The sequence below is a fragment of the Myxocyprinus asiaticus genome, chromosome 48 (genome assembly GCF_019703515.2).
Source record: "Myxocyprinus asiaticus isolate MX2 ecotype Aquarium Trade chromosome 48, UBuf_Myxa_2, whole genome shotgun sequence".
NCBI lineage: Eukaryota > Metazoa > Chordata > Actinopteri > Cypriniformes > Catostomidae > Myxocyprinus > Myxocyprinus asiaticus.
In genome coordinates, this window is record NC_059391.1 from 5440779 (window position 1) to 5458056 (window position 17278).

The following is a 17278-nucleotide window of genomic DNA, read 5'->3' on the forward strand; positions in this document are numbered from 1 at the left end:
TGATTGATGGATGAGATAATGATGATTGACTGGTGTGTGTGTGTCTGACAGCTAGAGTTTTGAGTGACGGGTGGGTGTGGCTGACAGCTGTTTTGAGTGATAGTTGGTTGTGACAGTTGGGTTTTGAGTGTTTTTAGTAAGAGGTGGGTGTGAGGGCTGGTTTTGACTATTTATTACTTTAAAAGGGTGATGTTTTTGAGTTGTTTGGAAAATCATTTATGACCATGGTTGTCTTTCTGGTCTTTTCTAGTAATAAAAGATAAAGTGAAGGCAGACATCACATGTTTGACCCAAGCGTAAATAAAGTTAACATTACACCATTTTGTAAACAAAAGGACTAAGCTACTTAACACAACAATCCATATGATACAGCATTCTACAAATTTAAATGCAAACAAATATTTAAATTAGATTTAAATGTTTAATTCTGCAACGTATAAATGAATGCTAAAACAAATGTACATCGGTCATTTAAAAACCTGCCATGTTTAAAACTTTATTTACACTGTTTTTAAAGTTCAAATGCCTCAATATGGTTAAATTAAACATTTTACATTTGTTCTTTTATTCATAATAATAAAATGTACACTATTTAAACATGATTATCAATTTATCAATTGAAATAGAGAGAAATATTTCAAAGTAATTGTAAATGTTAAATAAATAAAATGGTGACAATATATTACTTTTAACTGTATTACTTTTTATAATAGTCATGAGTTCATGCTATTCCAGAAGTCTTTCAGCAACGTCCTCTGGTAATAAAACAGATAACACAGAAATCCAACATGTTTGACACATACATCCTTCTCTCTCTCTCTCTCTCTCTCTCTCTCTCTCTCTCTCTCTCTCTCTCTCTCTCAATAACACACAACTTTTAGAGGCCTAGTTGCTCTGTAAACATGAGTGAGCACTTTTCAGGGATTTCCTCTTGGCACATAACCTCACCATGTTCAACACCACTAACTCTCTCTGGCCACCACACACTAACCATAAACCTTACACTGGAGAAAAGGCTTATTTAAAACTTGCAGTAAAACAAACTGATGTAGAATCTTTGTACTCTTCTAAATACTTGATTAGGTAATATAAAGACTATTTCATCATCCTTATGTCTATAACTTCATGTAAAAGCAATTAAAATGGTGACAAAATTAAAGTTCTTGTACTGTGAATTGATAGTTGACTGAACAAGAAATTAGTAGTTCTCTCAAAAAGAATTTTTGCATTTAGTGAACAAACAAATTCACACTGACTAAACAAAGCAATGTTATTGAAACAATTATTAAGACATTTGTTGATAAAAGTCAAAAATCTCTCACAGCCTGTTGCCATGATATTTTGTGTTTTCACAACTTTTCATTTTTTACAGTGTAAAGTCTTTATTTAATTTAACATCAATATCATCAAGAGGATCTGTCAACTAATTTAATAATATAATGGTCTGTTCTTGTAAATGATCTCATGTTCTAGCAAGAAGTTCCTTAACATCTGCAAAATTCACTATCTGTGATAACATGAGAAGGTGTAAAGGAATCCTGTTCATACAGACCCTCAATATACATACATATATAGTGTATAATATAAAGACTCATGCTTCATGTTGACAAGGACCATTACCATATGTTCTCATTACTGCTTACTTCTGAGGTGTTACTAATGTACCACACAAGCATATATCTGTTGTTCTTCACACTTGCACAATCCTAATTTCTGAACAACTGCAGCTTCATTAATCAAGAGTTTACTTTGATTTTCAAAGAGTCTGTTCACATTTTGTTTCGGTTGGGATACTGTAAATACTGGTAATCTACAATCGTTTTTTTAAGGATTTTCAGTATGTCTACTTGGACTCACCCTTAAAAATGACTTTTGTTGGTGTATCCTGATGTACATTTTAGGTAAAAAAATTTTAATTGTGTTTACAGGTGAGAGGCATAGCCAAAGTACTGTCAGAAGGTGATTGTTTCTGCCTAAGAATTACATTCAAACAAAAAGCAACTTTTCCCTCCATAATATTTCTTTGTGTGCAAATTTTATGAGGTGACTTTTTTGACACCTGCCTAAACACATAAATACTAGTGATAACTAGAAAAAGTCTTTCAAGAGATGTAGCAGTTATAAAAACCAAACTGGCCTCTAAAACGGCCAAATGTTCTTGGGGTTATTTCAGTTAACAGATACTGGATGTCATTCTGTCAGTCTGGTACTTTCTTTCACAACCCAAGTTACAACCTCTTAATGCATTTCAGCTGAATGAGTATCAGGATCATAGCATTAAAACTATTATCATCACTCGGTTTTCACCACTCTTTAATTGTATTATTTTATAATAGTTTGTACAGGTTGTAGAATACTATTTTAATATTTAGAAATTCACAGTCAACACTTTTTTTGGCCATGTAACTTCTAAAAACACCAGATGAATTAATAAATGTACACAATGGGCCGCATTCATGAAACATGAGCAGAACAAATTTTTTGTGTGAATCATTCATACATTTTCAGATTCATGACATTTTTGTATTTTCAAAATTTTAGTTGGTACGAACAACATTTACACCTGTTCCCGACCACGTGTAAATCATGTGTAAGACATCCAAACATTTGGTGTTCTTTCAGGCAAAATGCCATGACAACATTTTGACAGAAGTGAAATTAAATAAGTAATGAAAAAATTAGCTAAGGAGTAAAATAAATCTTAAAAATAACATAAATTAGTTAAATAAAAGCGTGTTGACAATTTCTTTTTAAACCATATAGGCCACTTAATTAAAAATGTTTCTTTGAGACTTGCATTTATTTCTTCAAATTTTATTCCTAACTGTGCTTCATGAATTTTATGTTGTTTTTTCAGCAGAACTGCTTGACATGGGGTGAAAAGGTCTTTGAAAGATGTAAATTTTGTTTGCTTTTCTCAAAAAACAAAAAACGAAAAAAAAAATTCTATTCATTTCTCTGAAGATTCTCCCAATTGCAAGAGAAGTATTTCACTGTTCCCATCATAATTTAGCCTACATGAGAAGTTTCACCAATGTTATCGGGAACGTCCATTTTATGTGCAAATTACTCAGAATTTACTCATATTTTTACAAAAGTTTAATTAATGATGCCAATGTATGTTGAACTGCAGAAAGGCATAAAAAGAGTGTTTTTGATCATGTTTTAAAGTAGCGAATTGTGTTAAAAGTACATAGAGTGTATCTGAGACAAGAGTTAGTGCAACCTTTACTTTAGTTCCAGTACTATTTTAAAATATACTTTAAATAAACGTGACCTCACAGATGTAAACTTTTATTATAAAGTGTATTATATTCCTATTTTTCCATCAAAAGATGACCCCATCCATATCCACTGAGCTTAAAACTGCTCCTGGAGTTAATACAGTTCTTTAAAACTGACCTGTGGACCAAATTATGTTGGGGTTTCAGGCTGATTGGCCTGGTTTTTGTCTTGTCATGTGTTTCTGTGTGCTTTGTGTTCCCTCCTGTGTCTGTTTGTTTACAGGTGTCATATGCTGGCCATGAACCAGGGTTTCCCCACAGGGGCAACTGTTCACGGCTGCTTCCTTATCTGCTCAGCCCGGGGCAGCGTTCCTTCCTGCCCTCCACTCGGCTGGATGAAGGCCTTCACTCTCCCAGATCCTCTCACTCCTCACCTCTTCTCCCACCTTGGTCCCTAGCGCCCCCTGCTGGTCTGCCACTGCCAATGCCCTGTCCTGGATTTATTCTCTCCCTTACTGCATTACTCTAGTGTGTTAATAAAGCTTACCTGTGCAACTAATCATCTGCCTATCAGATCTTCTTTCTTGCCTGACAGAACAATCTGGCTAAGATGGATCCTGCAGATGATGCCAGTATTCAAACATCCCCCAGCCAGCAAGGTGTCCCTCTTGATCGACATGCCAATCAGCTCACTGCTTCCAATCAGGCAATGGAGGCAATGGCGGCGCAGATTTCCGAGATCTCAGCCCAACTCTAACGGCTTCTCCAGTCAGACTCTGAAGCTTCCCTATTGACTGAGGCTCCTCCTGCCCCCAACCCAGTGTGGCACCCTAAGAGCCCCGGCTGAATCCTCCTGCTTCCTATTCCAGGGATCCCAAGTCATGCTGATCCTTCCTGTCCCAGTGCTCTCTGGTGTTTTCCTTACAGCCATCTGCCTTCCCTACAGAATGTTCCAAGGTTGCATTTGTAATTACCCTGCTCACAGGCCATGCCCGAGAATGGGCGACTGCCATGTGGGATGCCCAACATCTGTGCTGCTCTTCATTCAGTGACTTCTCCTCAGAGTTCAAGAAGGTGTTTGATCAGTCTGTGTCTGGACAGGAGGCAGAGGGGTTCCTCGTGGATCTCCGGCAGGGGGAGCGCTCAGTGTCGGATTATGCCATTGATTTCCGGACTCTTTCTGCTTCCTGTGATTGGAACGAGGGGGCTCTGTGGGACCAGTTCCTGCATGGACTTCCTGTCAAGATCAAAGATCAGATCTACGCCTTGGATCTTCCAGAAAGATTTGATGACCTTGTTACCCTAGCCATTAGGGTGGACAACCAGCTTGCCCTTCCTCAAGGTGGGAGAAGAGTTGCTGAGCGAGAGGATCTGGGCGAGGGAAGGCCTACACCCGGCCGAGTGGAGGGCAGGAAGGAACGCTGCATGGGGCTGAGCAGACTGGAATCCAGGGAGGACCAGGCAGTGGTGTGGGAAGACAGGCATACACCAGTGGAGAGTTCTGGGGTGGCCTAGGCAGGGAGTCTGGAGCAGAACAGCAGCAGAGTCCGGGGTAGATGCCGACAGACAGAACAAACAAAGGGGAAAAACAGACTGGAAAGACTCTGACTTAGAAACACTAATAAACGAGAACTCTCAGGAGAGAGACGACTCTGATCGACACACACATGACAATCTGACAGAGAACTGAAGCCAAGAGGATGTTATATAGGGAGTGGGGTAATAAGGGAGATGAGGAACAGCTGCCACTGATAAGGAAGCAGCCATGAACTATTGCCCCTGCAAGGAAACACCGGTTCACGGCCAGCACATGTCACCTGTAAACAAACAGACACAGGAGGGAACACAAAGCACACAGAAACACATCACAAGACAAAAACCAGGCCATTCAGCCTGAAACCCCAACAAAATATATGTGTCAGAGTGTGACCTGCCTATCTGAGTGTGATACCATCAACTTAACAGAGAATGTGTAGTTTTAAGTGTAATAATATGAGTTAGAAGCCTATTTGTGAAAATAACAGATGAGATTTTAATTAAGAAAAACAACCTAAGTATACAACATAACAAAAACATATATAACTATACCCATGTTATATACCTAACCAGATGTCAGACACATCCACATGGCTGACAAACAACAATTGTCAGCCATTTTCAACCCTCAGTCAAATTCAGCTGTCAGACACATCCAGCATTACTCAAAAACCAATTGTTAGCCACAACCATCACTCAAACTCAACTGTCAGACACATCAGCCCATTGCTCAGACAGTCATAGACACCCACCTATCAATAATCCTCATCATATCCGTCAGTCAAATTTGACATATGCCATTTAGACTACTGTCAGGTCCCTTTAATAACTTTGTAACTTTAATTACAGAGCTACACTGTAAAAATAAATGTATTTTTACAGGAAAAATACAGTATAATTTAACATTCACTCCCCGTTTTTCAATAAAAGTGATAAATTCCCCTCAAATACTTTTATTCACACTAAATTTACATTTTCCGTGTTACTTAACTGATTACATGTTACTGACAAAAACAGGCATTCTCCTTTAAATGAAGGTAACCTTCATGTTTTTCATTTGTGAAAATGTACTTTTAACCTGAGATGTTTTTAAAAATACGTCTGTAAAAAAAATTACTTAAATGTGTACAGAGAAAATACAGTATAATTTAACATCAATTTCAATTTTTTTTAATATCCACACCAAATTTGCATTTTCAGAAGATATTGCTCATTTGATACTTAAATAGTTGTTTTTAAATTTATTTGACAGTTCATTTGCAACGCAAGGTATTGGATTTATGCTGTATTCATAATAATGAAGAAACTCAACAAATTATTTTGAGTCAAAATTAATCTTGAATTTAGTACACTCTAAAGTAAAATGTATTTTTGCTGCTCGATCAGTTTACCTCATTAAAATGAAAACAAATGAAATTTAACTTAGTGAAATACTGAAGACATTTAAAATAAGTTTAATCCATTTGTGTTGGGATTTCTATAACTGTAAAAAATGTCTGTAATTTAACAGAAAAGAATGTAAAAATTGTTAATTGTTTAACAAATAGTTACCTTAACATATACAGTATAAAATTATAATATATTTCATTAGACAATACAAGTAATTTCACAGTAAAATACTGGGGAGAAAAAAAAGTAAAAGTACCATATAATTAATGGTACAAATTTGTATTATGTCTAACAAGAGAATACATGTACTTTTACATTTTAACTATTGTTAAAATTACAGTGAAAAACAATAATTGTGCGTTCCCAGAAGTTCCTGTGTGAGCCATCACATTTCATTACATTTTATGGAAATAGATTTGTTTTATTTTTATTTTTTATTTTTATATCAGTTATGTACATTGGGGTGGTCTGTGTTACATTTTATGTAGTTTAGTTCAAGTTAATTACATTATTTTAGTGTCATGTGTTATCCTGTAGGTGTTTTGTGTTTGTGTGTGTAACACTGTTGTAACAGCTGAGACTTTTGCCCTTGCGGCCACCAGAGGTAACTAGGAGTTTAGAGGCTTTTAGTTCCTCATGTTTATATGTCTGTTCTGTTATTGGTTCCTGTTTAGTAGTCTTGTTATCTTGTTATTAGTTTAGTCTAGTCATTGGTTATCTTTGCCATGTGTTTCCCTTGTCAGTGTATTTTAGCCCTCTTGTTTGCATTAGTCCCTTGTTGAGGACTGTTGGTTGTAACTCTGTTTCCATGTCCCATCTATCCGGTTCCTAGTTAAGTCTAAGTTTATAGTTAAGTCTAGTCTAGTCATTTCTGTTTGTTTTGTTCCGTTACCAGCACTGTAAATTAACTGCTCTTGGGTTCACACTTCAGTTACTTCGTCTCCATCTGGTACTGTCTTCAGATGTATTCAGGCCAGAATATTACAACTGTGCACTGTCTCTACTTGTGCTTTAATTATTGCTCCTGAAAAGTCACTCTTGATGAACTTTAAGTCATCATGTGGATTTCTGTAGTTACTACAGTGTTTAACAATACAGATAAAAAAGGAAAAGAAAAAAAAAGGATATGAAAAAATATTTTTAGTTCCAGAAGGCTCATATTTTAAGTTTGTAACATTTAATAATATAAACGGTAGTGAACTGTAAATTAAGGTTTCTATGTGTAATGGGCTTGAAGACCCCCTGTGAGGATGTGGGGTGGGAGAACGGATACATAAATGGACCATTTACAGTTTTCTAAATTGTATTACTACAGACAGTTTGTGCTACAGACATTAAGATACCTCATACCGTCCAGCTTGTTGAGGGGAGGTGTGATTTTACTTTTATAAACGATCATACTCAATCCTGATGGTCGATAAAATGTGGGGAAAAACCCATTTACTTGTCATATATAGAGACCACATTTGGGAGGGCTCTATTGACTTGGCCAGTGAGTAACCACCCAGAAAATTCTAGGTAACCACATAGCTAGCAATGTGCAAGAAAAAAAAAACCCTCAGAACACCCTGGCAAATGCATAGCAACACCCTGACAACACCCACAACAACACCATAACATCACAGTGATGAGTTGTGGAAGCACTACTCAGATTTTCTTCAGAACATATAAAATTAAGTTTACAGACTATTGTGTTTGTACATGTAGTTCACTGTCACTTTTCCTTCTGTTCTTTCAGATCATGAAGAACATCTTCCACCAGTCCTTCAACGCATACAAGATGGACATTGAGCCCCGTCTGAGTGATCTCACCATACACCACATGCAGTGCAGTCGCAAGTTGTTTGAGATTATGCTGTCATACAGACGGGTTAGTGCTGCTTACATTGAAGGAGATAATATCGCAGTCACTGTGGAAGGAGAAGCTGCAAGAGTGCTCAACTTTGACACGGGTGAGTTACCCGCATGTTACAAGGCCAAATTTATTTTATTTTTTTTTACTTTTAAGAACAATTGTTTGGCATGTATTTATAACTATAGATTTTGATGGATGTATTCACACACACACACACACACACACACACACACACACACACACACAAGGCTGGGGCTAGTTGTCACATGAGCTATATCTCAGTAACTATAAGGTTTAGAGTCAAAAGTCCATTTACACAAATATGTTTTTGTTCTTCTAGCAGTGGTTTTGTATGTTGGCTTCAAACACCCACTATAGTTCAAACCTCTCTTAAATTCTAAAAATATTTGTGAATTGTGTCCTCCAAACAAAATTTTCAATATCATCATATTTTTGTAATAACTATTACAGTTTTTCCCAATGGTTAACACACGTTTGCTGAATCTTTGGCCCGTTGTCCCAAAACTCTAACACAAAACTCTACAAATCTCTAGCAAAAGCAAACACTGCATTCAAAACTGTTTGATCTCTTTCCAAAATGTTTTTTTTTTTTTTTTTTTGCATCAAAATGACACACACACACACACATCATATGAATAGATCTGTCTATCAACAACACACTGATGTGCTCAACACAAAACACTACTATGAATATCCCATCAGTAGGTTTATTCCTTTTGCACTGTCAGTGCTACACTGTAGCCGGTTGTAAAAGATTGTTACAGTAATGTATACCTACTCAAATATACATAAATAAACACACACAAATGCAATACAGTAACAAAAACCATTGTCATTTATTTCCAAAATGCAGTATTTTTTAACACTTGGGTTTTGTATGTGACACTTTCCATTCCCAACAGGAGACAACCAGGAAAAACATTCAGTAAGATAAAGTGTTTTCTGTGCAAAAAGAAAAAATGAAAGTGGCTCTAAACTCTAAACACAAAAAGACAAAAACACATGCAAAATGTAAGAAAAAAGAAATTAGCTGCATCCTGTCTCCAATTTTGGTCTGGCCACAGCACCTCATCTACATCACAAGTGATGTTCTCCCTGGCTAAACAGCGGGGAAAGAATCTTCTGGAGTGACGGATCCAGCCGTCGAAAGCCCCCACATCAATTTAACCACACGCATCCTCCATTGGCTGGAGAAGAGGCATGCGTGCGAGTGGATGGCGGTCATACACCTTCCATCACCATGCCGAAAAAAACTCTTTAATTGGGTTTAGGAATGGGGAATATGGTGGGAGGTATAGAACAATAAATTGTGGGTGGTTGATGAACCAGTTGCAGACCAGAGCAGCCCGGTGGAAACTCACATTGTCCCAGATGACAACATACATGGGCTGCTCTGGTCCACCCCTTTGCTCGGCTGGAATGAGGATGCCATGTAGTGTGTCCAGCAATGTGATGAGAAAAGGGCGACCAAGGTTGGCATGGTGAAGGAGGACGCCTTGCAGGCTAACGGCTTGTCCCTCCACGCTGTCAGGGACATTCACAATGGCACGGTGACCAATATTGTTCCGTCCCTGTCCCCTTCTTTTGGCTAGGTTGAAGCCAGCCTCATCAATGTAAATATAAATGTGCTGAATTGCAGTGGCATCCAGCTCCAAGACTCTCTGAAACAGACAACAAGACAATATGTGAAATAGACCTAGAGCAGTCAATATGGTGAGGCACAATGCACTGGATTACAGTACTGTAATGTGTCTATACAGTGCTGATATAATAATAAATTCACAGTGTAGGACTTACTTGCACAGATTCATAGTGCTATTCTTTAACCCTCTCTGAGTTTCGCTCAAATGGCACCCTGTAGACATGTTTCATCCGAATTCGGTTGCGCTGTAATACATGATCCAGTGTAGAAAAGTCCACCTGGTGAATGTTATTGAATATTGTGTTGTCTGCAATTATGTGGTTCTGGATTTCTCATAGTCTAATGGTATTGTTTGCCACCACCATGTTCACAATAGCGGTCTCCTGTTCTGGTGTGAACATCCACCATGGCCTGGCCGTCTCTCATTTCTGCAGAAGATCCACAAATATGATATGATTGGTTACAGTAAGCTAAAATAATCTCTTTTCTTTCAATATGAAATTATATTACCTTAACATTGGCCAACATTCACTGAGTAACATAGGCCTACTGATATGTCGGACTGCAGTATACAACAGTAACCAAACATAAAGAGCATAGTGTAGATGGTAGGTAACTTACTGGTTCACATTTCTGAATGTACGGCTGATAGATGCAACCGTGTAGCGGCTCAGGTAGTGCTGAACTCTCTGCCCAGCCTCCCTCATACTCAATCCATGGTTGAGCACATGGTCAACCAATGTGGCCCTGATCTCATCTGAGACAACTGTCCTTCCTCGTCCTCCTCTTCCTCATCTTACTCTCACTCCTGCGCCTCTAGCTCTTGTTTCACCACTGACTTCCATTTTCCTTCTAAAACAGGAGAGCTCATCTGTGGCCTTTTATAGTGCTAAAGCTCTGATTTCTACGTGAACAATTCAGCAACTAGTGTTTACACCTGTGAGGAGTGGGTGTTGCCAATTGGTGTATAGAGCTTGGCATTGTGATTTGCATTGCTTTCCAAAAGGACTAAAGAGATTTTAATTTGGAATGTTGTGCCTAATGTAGAGAACTATGTGTATAGTTTTGCAAAAAGTGTGATATAGAATTGAAAACTGAGTGTAAAGCAGGAATTGGGAAACCTAAATGGTTTAGGGATTTGGTACATGAGTTTCAGGTTTCTGTGATTGTGTTTCAAGTTCCAATTTTAGTGTGTAAACAATTGGGTCATTACTGTAATTTAATTAATTTTCATGTAAAAAAGTAGTGTAACCCATTAGATTTGAAATTCTTGTAATCAAATTACAGTTACTGACTTTCAGTTTAGTTAATTGCTTGTAAGTATATTACTTAGGTTAAACATATTTCTAAAAATATATATATAATATAATTTATGGAGAGTAATATGTTTAAACAAGAATTATGCTAATATGTAATCAGTAATCGGCAATGGATTACTTTTTTGAGTAATTTACCCAAAACTGATTTTGAAAGAATATTTTAATTGAAAGTTTTAACTATTTCAGGACAAGGGTATTTTTCATAATTGTCAAAATGGGGCAAGTTGTCACATGTTTTAAATATCATAATTTGTCAATTAACAGGATATTATTATTAATTCAGTTTGTGAATTATAATAGTTGTTGGCCAAAACAATGGTTTGATACTTCTGTATGTTACCTTTTCCATGTTTGCTGTTTCATGACTCATTTTTTTGTTCAATTTTTGTTTTACTATATATTTATAGTATATTTTGCTGAAAAATGCCTATAATTAGGTATGTATTTTAAGAGAGGCAAAGATTTTGTTTTGGTGTTGATGGTGGGGTGACAGGGTGACATGTCCTATCAAATGTACTCCTCAAATGCCACTGGTTTAACTCTAACTTCCATTGTGACAACTTACCCCACATTTCCCCCAAATACAAGTGCAATTTGAAAATGTACATATATGATCAAGTATAAAAATTATAATTTCATTCATGTTTATATATGGCCATATATCAGGTTTCTGTATGGGAAATTATATTTGATATACTCAAACTATTTGTCTTTTATTGATTAAATAGTGTTGTTTATGTGATAGGTTGTGGTGTGAACTTTGGAATGAGAGGACTGGAGTCGCTCGGATTGTTCATCTACAGAACCGCCACAGCACTGGACCAAAATGACGTGTTTGAGGCGCTCTCAGCCAAAATCCAGCATTCCAGACACGTGGCAGAGACCATCAGGCAAACTGGACTGGCCTCTGCAATGTTTGAATGACACTTTCAGATTTGTGTTTGTTTAAAAGAGAAAGAGACAGTTTGTGAGTGTGTATACTTGAGGTACGTCATAAAGAACTTGCAAAACAAAATACTTACAAATTGTAATCTGAACTTTTATTTATAATAATAATAATAATAATAATAATTCTTTACATTTATATAGCGCTTTTCTAGGCACTCAAAGCACTTTACATAGTATAAGGGGAATCTCTTCAACCACCACCAGTGTGCAGCATCCACCTGGATAAGACAGCAGCCATAGTGCACCAGAACACCCACCACACACCAACTATTGGTGGAGAGTAGAGTGATACAGCCAATTAATGGATGGGGATTATTAGGAGGCCATGATTGAGAAGGGCCAATGGGGGGAATTTGGCCAGAACACCAGGGTTACACCCCTACTCTTTACAAGCAGTGCCCTGGGATTTTTAATGACCACAGAGAGTCAGGACCTCAGTTTAATATCTCATCCAAAAGATGGTGCCTTTTTACAGTATAGTGTCCCTGTCACTAGGATAGTGTACAGTATAGTGTCCCTGTCACTAGGATAGTGTACAGTATAGTGTCCCTGTCATTAGGACCCACACAGACCACAGGGTGAGCATCTCCTGCTGGCCTCCCTAATACTTCTTCCAGCAGCAACCTTAGTTTTCCGTAAGAGGTCTCCCATCCATGTTTTTGAATGTTGTTGAGCAAGTGTGCAACTACTTTTCTAAACCAATGAATTTGTATTCAATCTGTGAAGCAACCAAGTTTATTAGTGTATTGTGATGGTAAAATTAGTTCATTTAACTTTTGTGTGTGTTTTTACATTGAACAAACCTTTTGAGTTCAGCCAAACACAATTAATGCTTTTATTCTCCCAAAATCAATCTCATAAAATATATGCATTGGGCTACTTTACAGTTGATAAATACAAACTTCAACACCATTATCATATAGGAAACTGACATTTAGGCATAGCTTATACTTAAACACCATTATGCAAATGAAGCACATAACTTGAATTTTTTAATTTTATTTTTAGCAAATTGCACCAAGTGCCAACTTAACTCAGTATGTTAAAGGTATGGCCATGTTTGAGGGATTTTGTACTCTTTGGTGTCATAAAGTACTGTGTTTCCAGGGTTGGGAGGGTTACTTTTTAAATGTATTCCACTACAGATTACAGAATACATGCTGTAAAATGTAATTTGTAACGTATTCCGTTAGATTACTCAAGGTCAGTAACGTATTCTGAATACTTTGGATTACTTCTTTAGCACTGGTAGATTTTTTCACTTGTTTTGACTATAAAAACTCCGCCAGTACAGTAAGACAAAATACACGTCAAAAATACATTCTCTGAAAAACCTAAATATCTTATGCAGTGTTGTTTCTAAAACAAGATCAATCAAACTGATTATTATCAAGAATACGATTTTTGCCCTAATATCAAAGGTCTTACTAGAAAAAAGAAATTATGATCCAACGTGAATTTTCTTGATAAAAAAATTTGATCGTGCCTGATAACATGTGCATGTAAAATGGCTAGAAATAGCATTTTAGCTTAGCGTAAAGATGACAATTTACACAAGGTTTATTTCTATTTCTTCTGCTCCAAACTTACTTCAAACTTACTTCTCTGTCTGCTCGTATGAATGTAACACATCACAAGAAAGTGTTTCACCACTGTTCAAATGCATTTTGGATCGCATCATTTATATGTATAAATGTTTTCCATCTGAAAGGACTAAATATTAAATGAAACAAATGACAATAAAATGCAAAGTAATCTCTTCAGTAATCAAAATACTTTTTGAATGTAACTGTATTCTAATTACCCATGATTTAAATTGTAACTGTAGTGGAATACAGTTACTTATATTTTATATTTTAAATACGTAATCCCATTACATGTATTTTGTTACTCCCCAACCCTGTGTGTTTCTCATAGATATTTAGTGGCTGTGAGTATGGAGACATCTGTTCATGCTCACATAAACAAGTTATCACTATAACAAGGAATGTCAGAAATACAAATTGCTGCACAATTAAATTGATATACTAACAAAGTAATCTGCATATTTGCTGAATCTTATTTAAGATTTTGAATGGTGGGATTTTCAGCATGCTGAACGTGAATAGCAATTAATGCAATACCACAAGCAGACATAGACACTTAATGAATTAAAAATTAATGAATCAACAATGAAACTACAAAAGTGCCTGTCAGAAATGAGGCTACCAGCACTATGTATTAGCTTATCTTCCCTACGAGGTTACATAATAAAAGAATGAAAATGTATATGTATTGTATGGCAGTTGTTAATAAAATAAAGTGTTTGGCTTATGTGCATTTTTTAAATAAAGATGACATCTTCAAATAAGATGTTTTTAATAACCCTGCTGGGGAAGTTTTGGCACTTTTTAGCCGGTCAGGCTAAGAGACTAGTTTAAACCTGACCTGCAAACCAAATTAGGCTGGGTATTAAAAATGTATGATAGAAAATACTCAAATTTGAAAAGTATGCAAATGATAAAAAATGATTAAACTCTGCACACGCATGTTTGCTCATGATGGCTGTAAGTAAGCGCTTTAAGATTGAACGCTTCACTACAGCAGTTCATTAGCTCTTATCAAAAGTCTGGTGATGATGACCTCTGGTGGAGATTTGAGTAACAGAGGTGAATACTCTCTAGGGCACTATATATTGGCAAAAATGTACATGGGTATACAATGTCCATTACGTTTCTTTTTATTTTTTTTTATTTTTTATATAAATCTAAAAATTTATATAATGTATATTAAATCCCTATGTACATGAATGTATAGGGAAAGTGTATATTTTAGGTCGTGTAACTTGTCACCATTTAGTTTCTCCCCATTTTCTATCACCTTTTTGTTTACACTCATTTCCTTAATGGCATATCTCTTCAGCTTAAATTTGATGTGTCGAAAATGTATTTATTAAAAATGAAAATTGTGAATTATTTTCCCTCTATTATTTAGATGTAAGGAGAGTTTGCATTAACTTTGTACTTGAGTGTAAAAATTCCTACCGGAATAGACAAATGAGAGCTGCATAGAAATTGGTGTAAATTAAAAGCAATTTACCTTAAATATCCTTAAAGCTGAAGCGTGTAATTTCTAATTGAAACAATGTTGCTGTGTCGAGCTGGATGTTTTGATAGCACCACAGTATTACACTTTCACATAAAATCAACCTACAAATGGTTTACTTATAGCTGGGATGCAAAAAAGAATTTTACCACATACACACTCTCCATAGACTTCCATGCATTTTATGGATTTTATACAGATCTAAAGATAATTTCTATCCCCTAACCCTAACCCTAACCCTACCCCTAAACCTAACCCTCACAGAAACCTTTTTGTATTTTTACATTTTCAACAAAACATGATTTAGTATATTTAATAAGCCTTTTCCTTCGTGGGGACCGCTGGCAGGGTCCTACAAACAGGCACACACACACCCTTAATTACAAGAAAGTCTGTTTGTTGGGAAAGGAATATTGTTGTTCAAAATGTTCAATATGTTGCTTATGTGTCTCACATTCAATCACATGCAATAAAGAATGCAAAAAAGAGTACAGCGCTAGTTGCACATGCACGAGATGCTCACACTTGTTCAATAAAGAGCTCTTTCCCACTTCAAAGCCAACACATTATGCACAAACGCTTCCCAGTGGTGAGCAGCGCATTATATCATACAATGAACAAACTAAATTGCCTTCTGTCCTGTTACACAGACGCGTGGCGAACCCTTACGGGCATTTCCGACTAGGTGCTAAAAACGATCTAACACGGTTATATGATTCAATTTGCACGTCGGCCGCCCCGTTTCAATGGTGTTCTGTCTTCCACGGTTCCATCCGAAGATAAAATACATAATCTTCTCGCAAAGAACGCAATAGAGGTTGTTTCGGGAAAATTTATACGCCTGCTGTCCCGCTGCGTGAATGCGTGGCAAGCCCTCACGGGCGTGCCAGACTGGGTGTTTAAAACGATCAAGCATGGTCATACGATTGAATTTGTAAACCAGCCACCTCGCTTCACCAGCGCTTTGCAATTTTGTGGTCCGACTACAGGATGTGCAGGTGTTACACGCAGAAATTCAAAAACGCGATAGAGACTGCGATAGAGACTGCCCCAGACTGCGACACACACAGCGGGATTTACAGCTATTATTTCCTCGTTCTAGAGAAGGACGGCGGGCTTTGGCCCATTCTAGTTCTGAGACGCTTGAATCGCGTGCTCGCAACATGCCCATTCAAAATGTTAACTCAGAAACAGGTCTTATCGCACATCCGTCCTCAGGACTGGTTTGCATCAATAGATCTGAAGGATACATACTTCATGTACCAATTGCACCACGTTACATGTTCAAGGGAACTGAGTATCAATTTAAAGTCTTTCATTTCAGTCTGTCTCTGGCTTCCCGCACGTTCACAAAATGTATCGACGCGGTGCTCACCCGTTGAAAATGAACAGTGTGCGTGTTTTTAATTACCTCTGCGATTGGTTATTACTAGCCAATCAGAGGCACTACTGACCGAACACAGAGACTCTTGCTTTGCCATATGGAAAATATGGTCTAATGTCAACTCTCACTTTCCCCCAGCCAGTAAATCTCCTTTTAAGGAGTTCATCTCGACTTTGTGAGCATGCGTGTGCAATTCACGAACAGGCGTGTACAGACCATTCTTCGGTGTCTGTCTCAGTTCAAACTGGAAAAACATTACCACTGAAGTCATTTCAGAGAACGTTGGGTTTTATGGCGGCAGCATCCGTCATCATACCGTTAGGTCTGTTACACATGAGACTTCTCCATACTGGCTCAAGCAATGTTCCACATTGTGCCTGGAGCCTCGGGCGCATGTGCATCGCGGTGACTCGCCACTGTCTGGCTGCTCTAGCACCATAGAGAGTGCCGGCCTTCTACTAGCAGGGTGTTGTGCATGTTGGGTCAAATTTTCAGAAGGAAAATGCTAACCACAGATGCATCCAATACAGGTTGGGGCGCGGCGTGTGATGGACGTCTGACTTTCCTGTGGTCCACTTTAGTGAGGAGAGTGAAATCGCAGTGCGAGCGAGCTGAATGGGGTGCGTGCCAGGATTTTGTCAGTTCGTTATGAACTTCCAGGAAGAATGGGGCAGATCTGTGGAATGCATTTGCTTGACGGTGTCCGGACTGCAAGAACCATTCATCAAGGTGAGATTTTTCAGGTTTCTCTGGAGGAGACCACTCGAAACCAAGCTATTCGACCGCCCTTGAAAGGACGCAAAGCATCTCCTTGTCAGTGGCGCATGCACGCTCTTTGCCCTTGCTGGGGGAAGGGGCGGCAAAGTCCTCCATTGA

General features: G+C 37.6%; 1 protein-coding gene across 1 annotated transcript in view; it reads left to right on the plus strand.

The window, feature by feature from the left end:
* LOC127437464 (uncharacterized) overlaps positions 1-14828 on the plus strand; it is a 29110-nt gene extending 14282 nt beyond the window's left edge. The window contains exons 4-5 of the mRNA XM_051692402.1: positions 7888-8101; positions 11732-14828. Of these exons, the coding sequence (XP_051548362.1) occupies positions 7888-8101; positions 11732-11910 (393 nt within the window). The 3' untranslated portion in view covers positions 11911-14828. The remainder of the gene's footprint in view (positions 1-7887; positions 8102-11731) is intronic.
* Positions 14829-17278: the final 2450 nt, after the last annotated feature.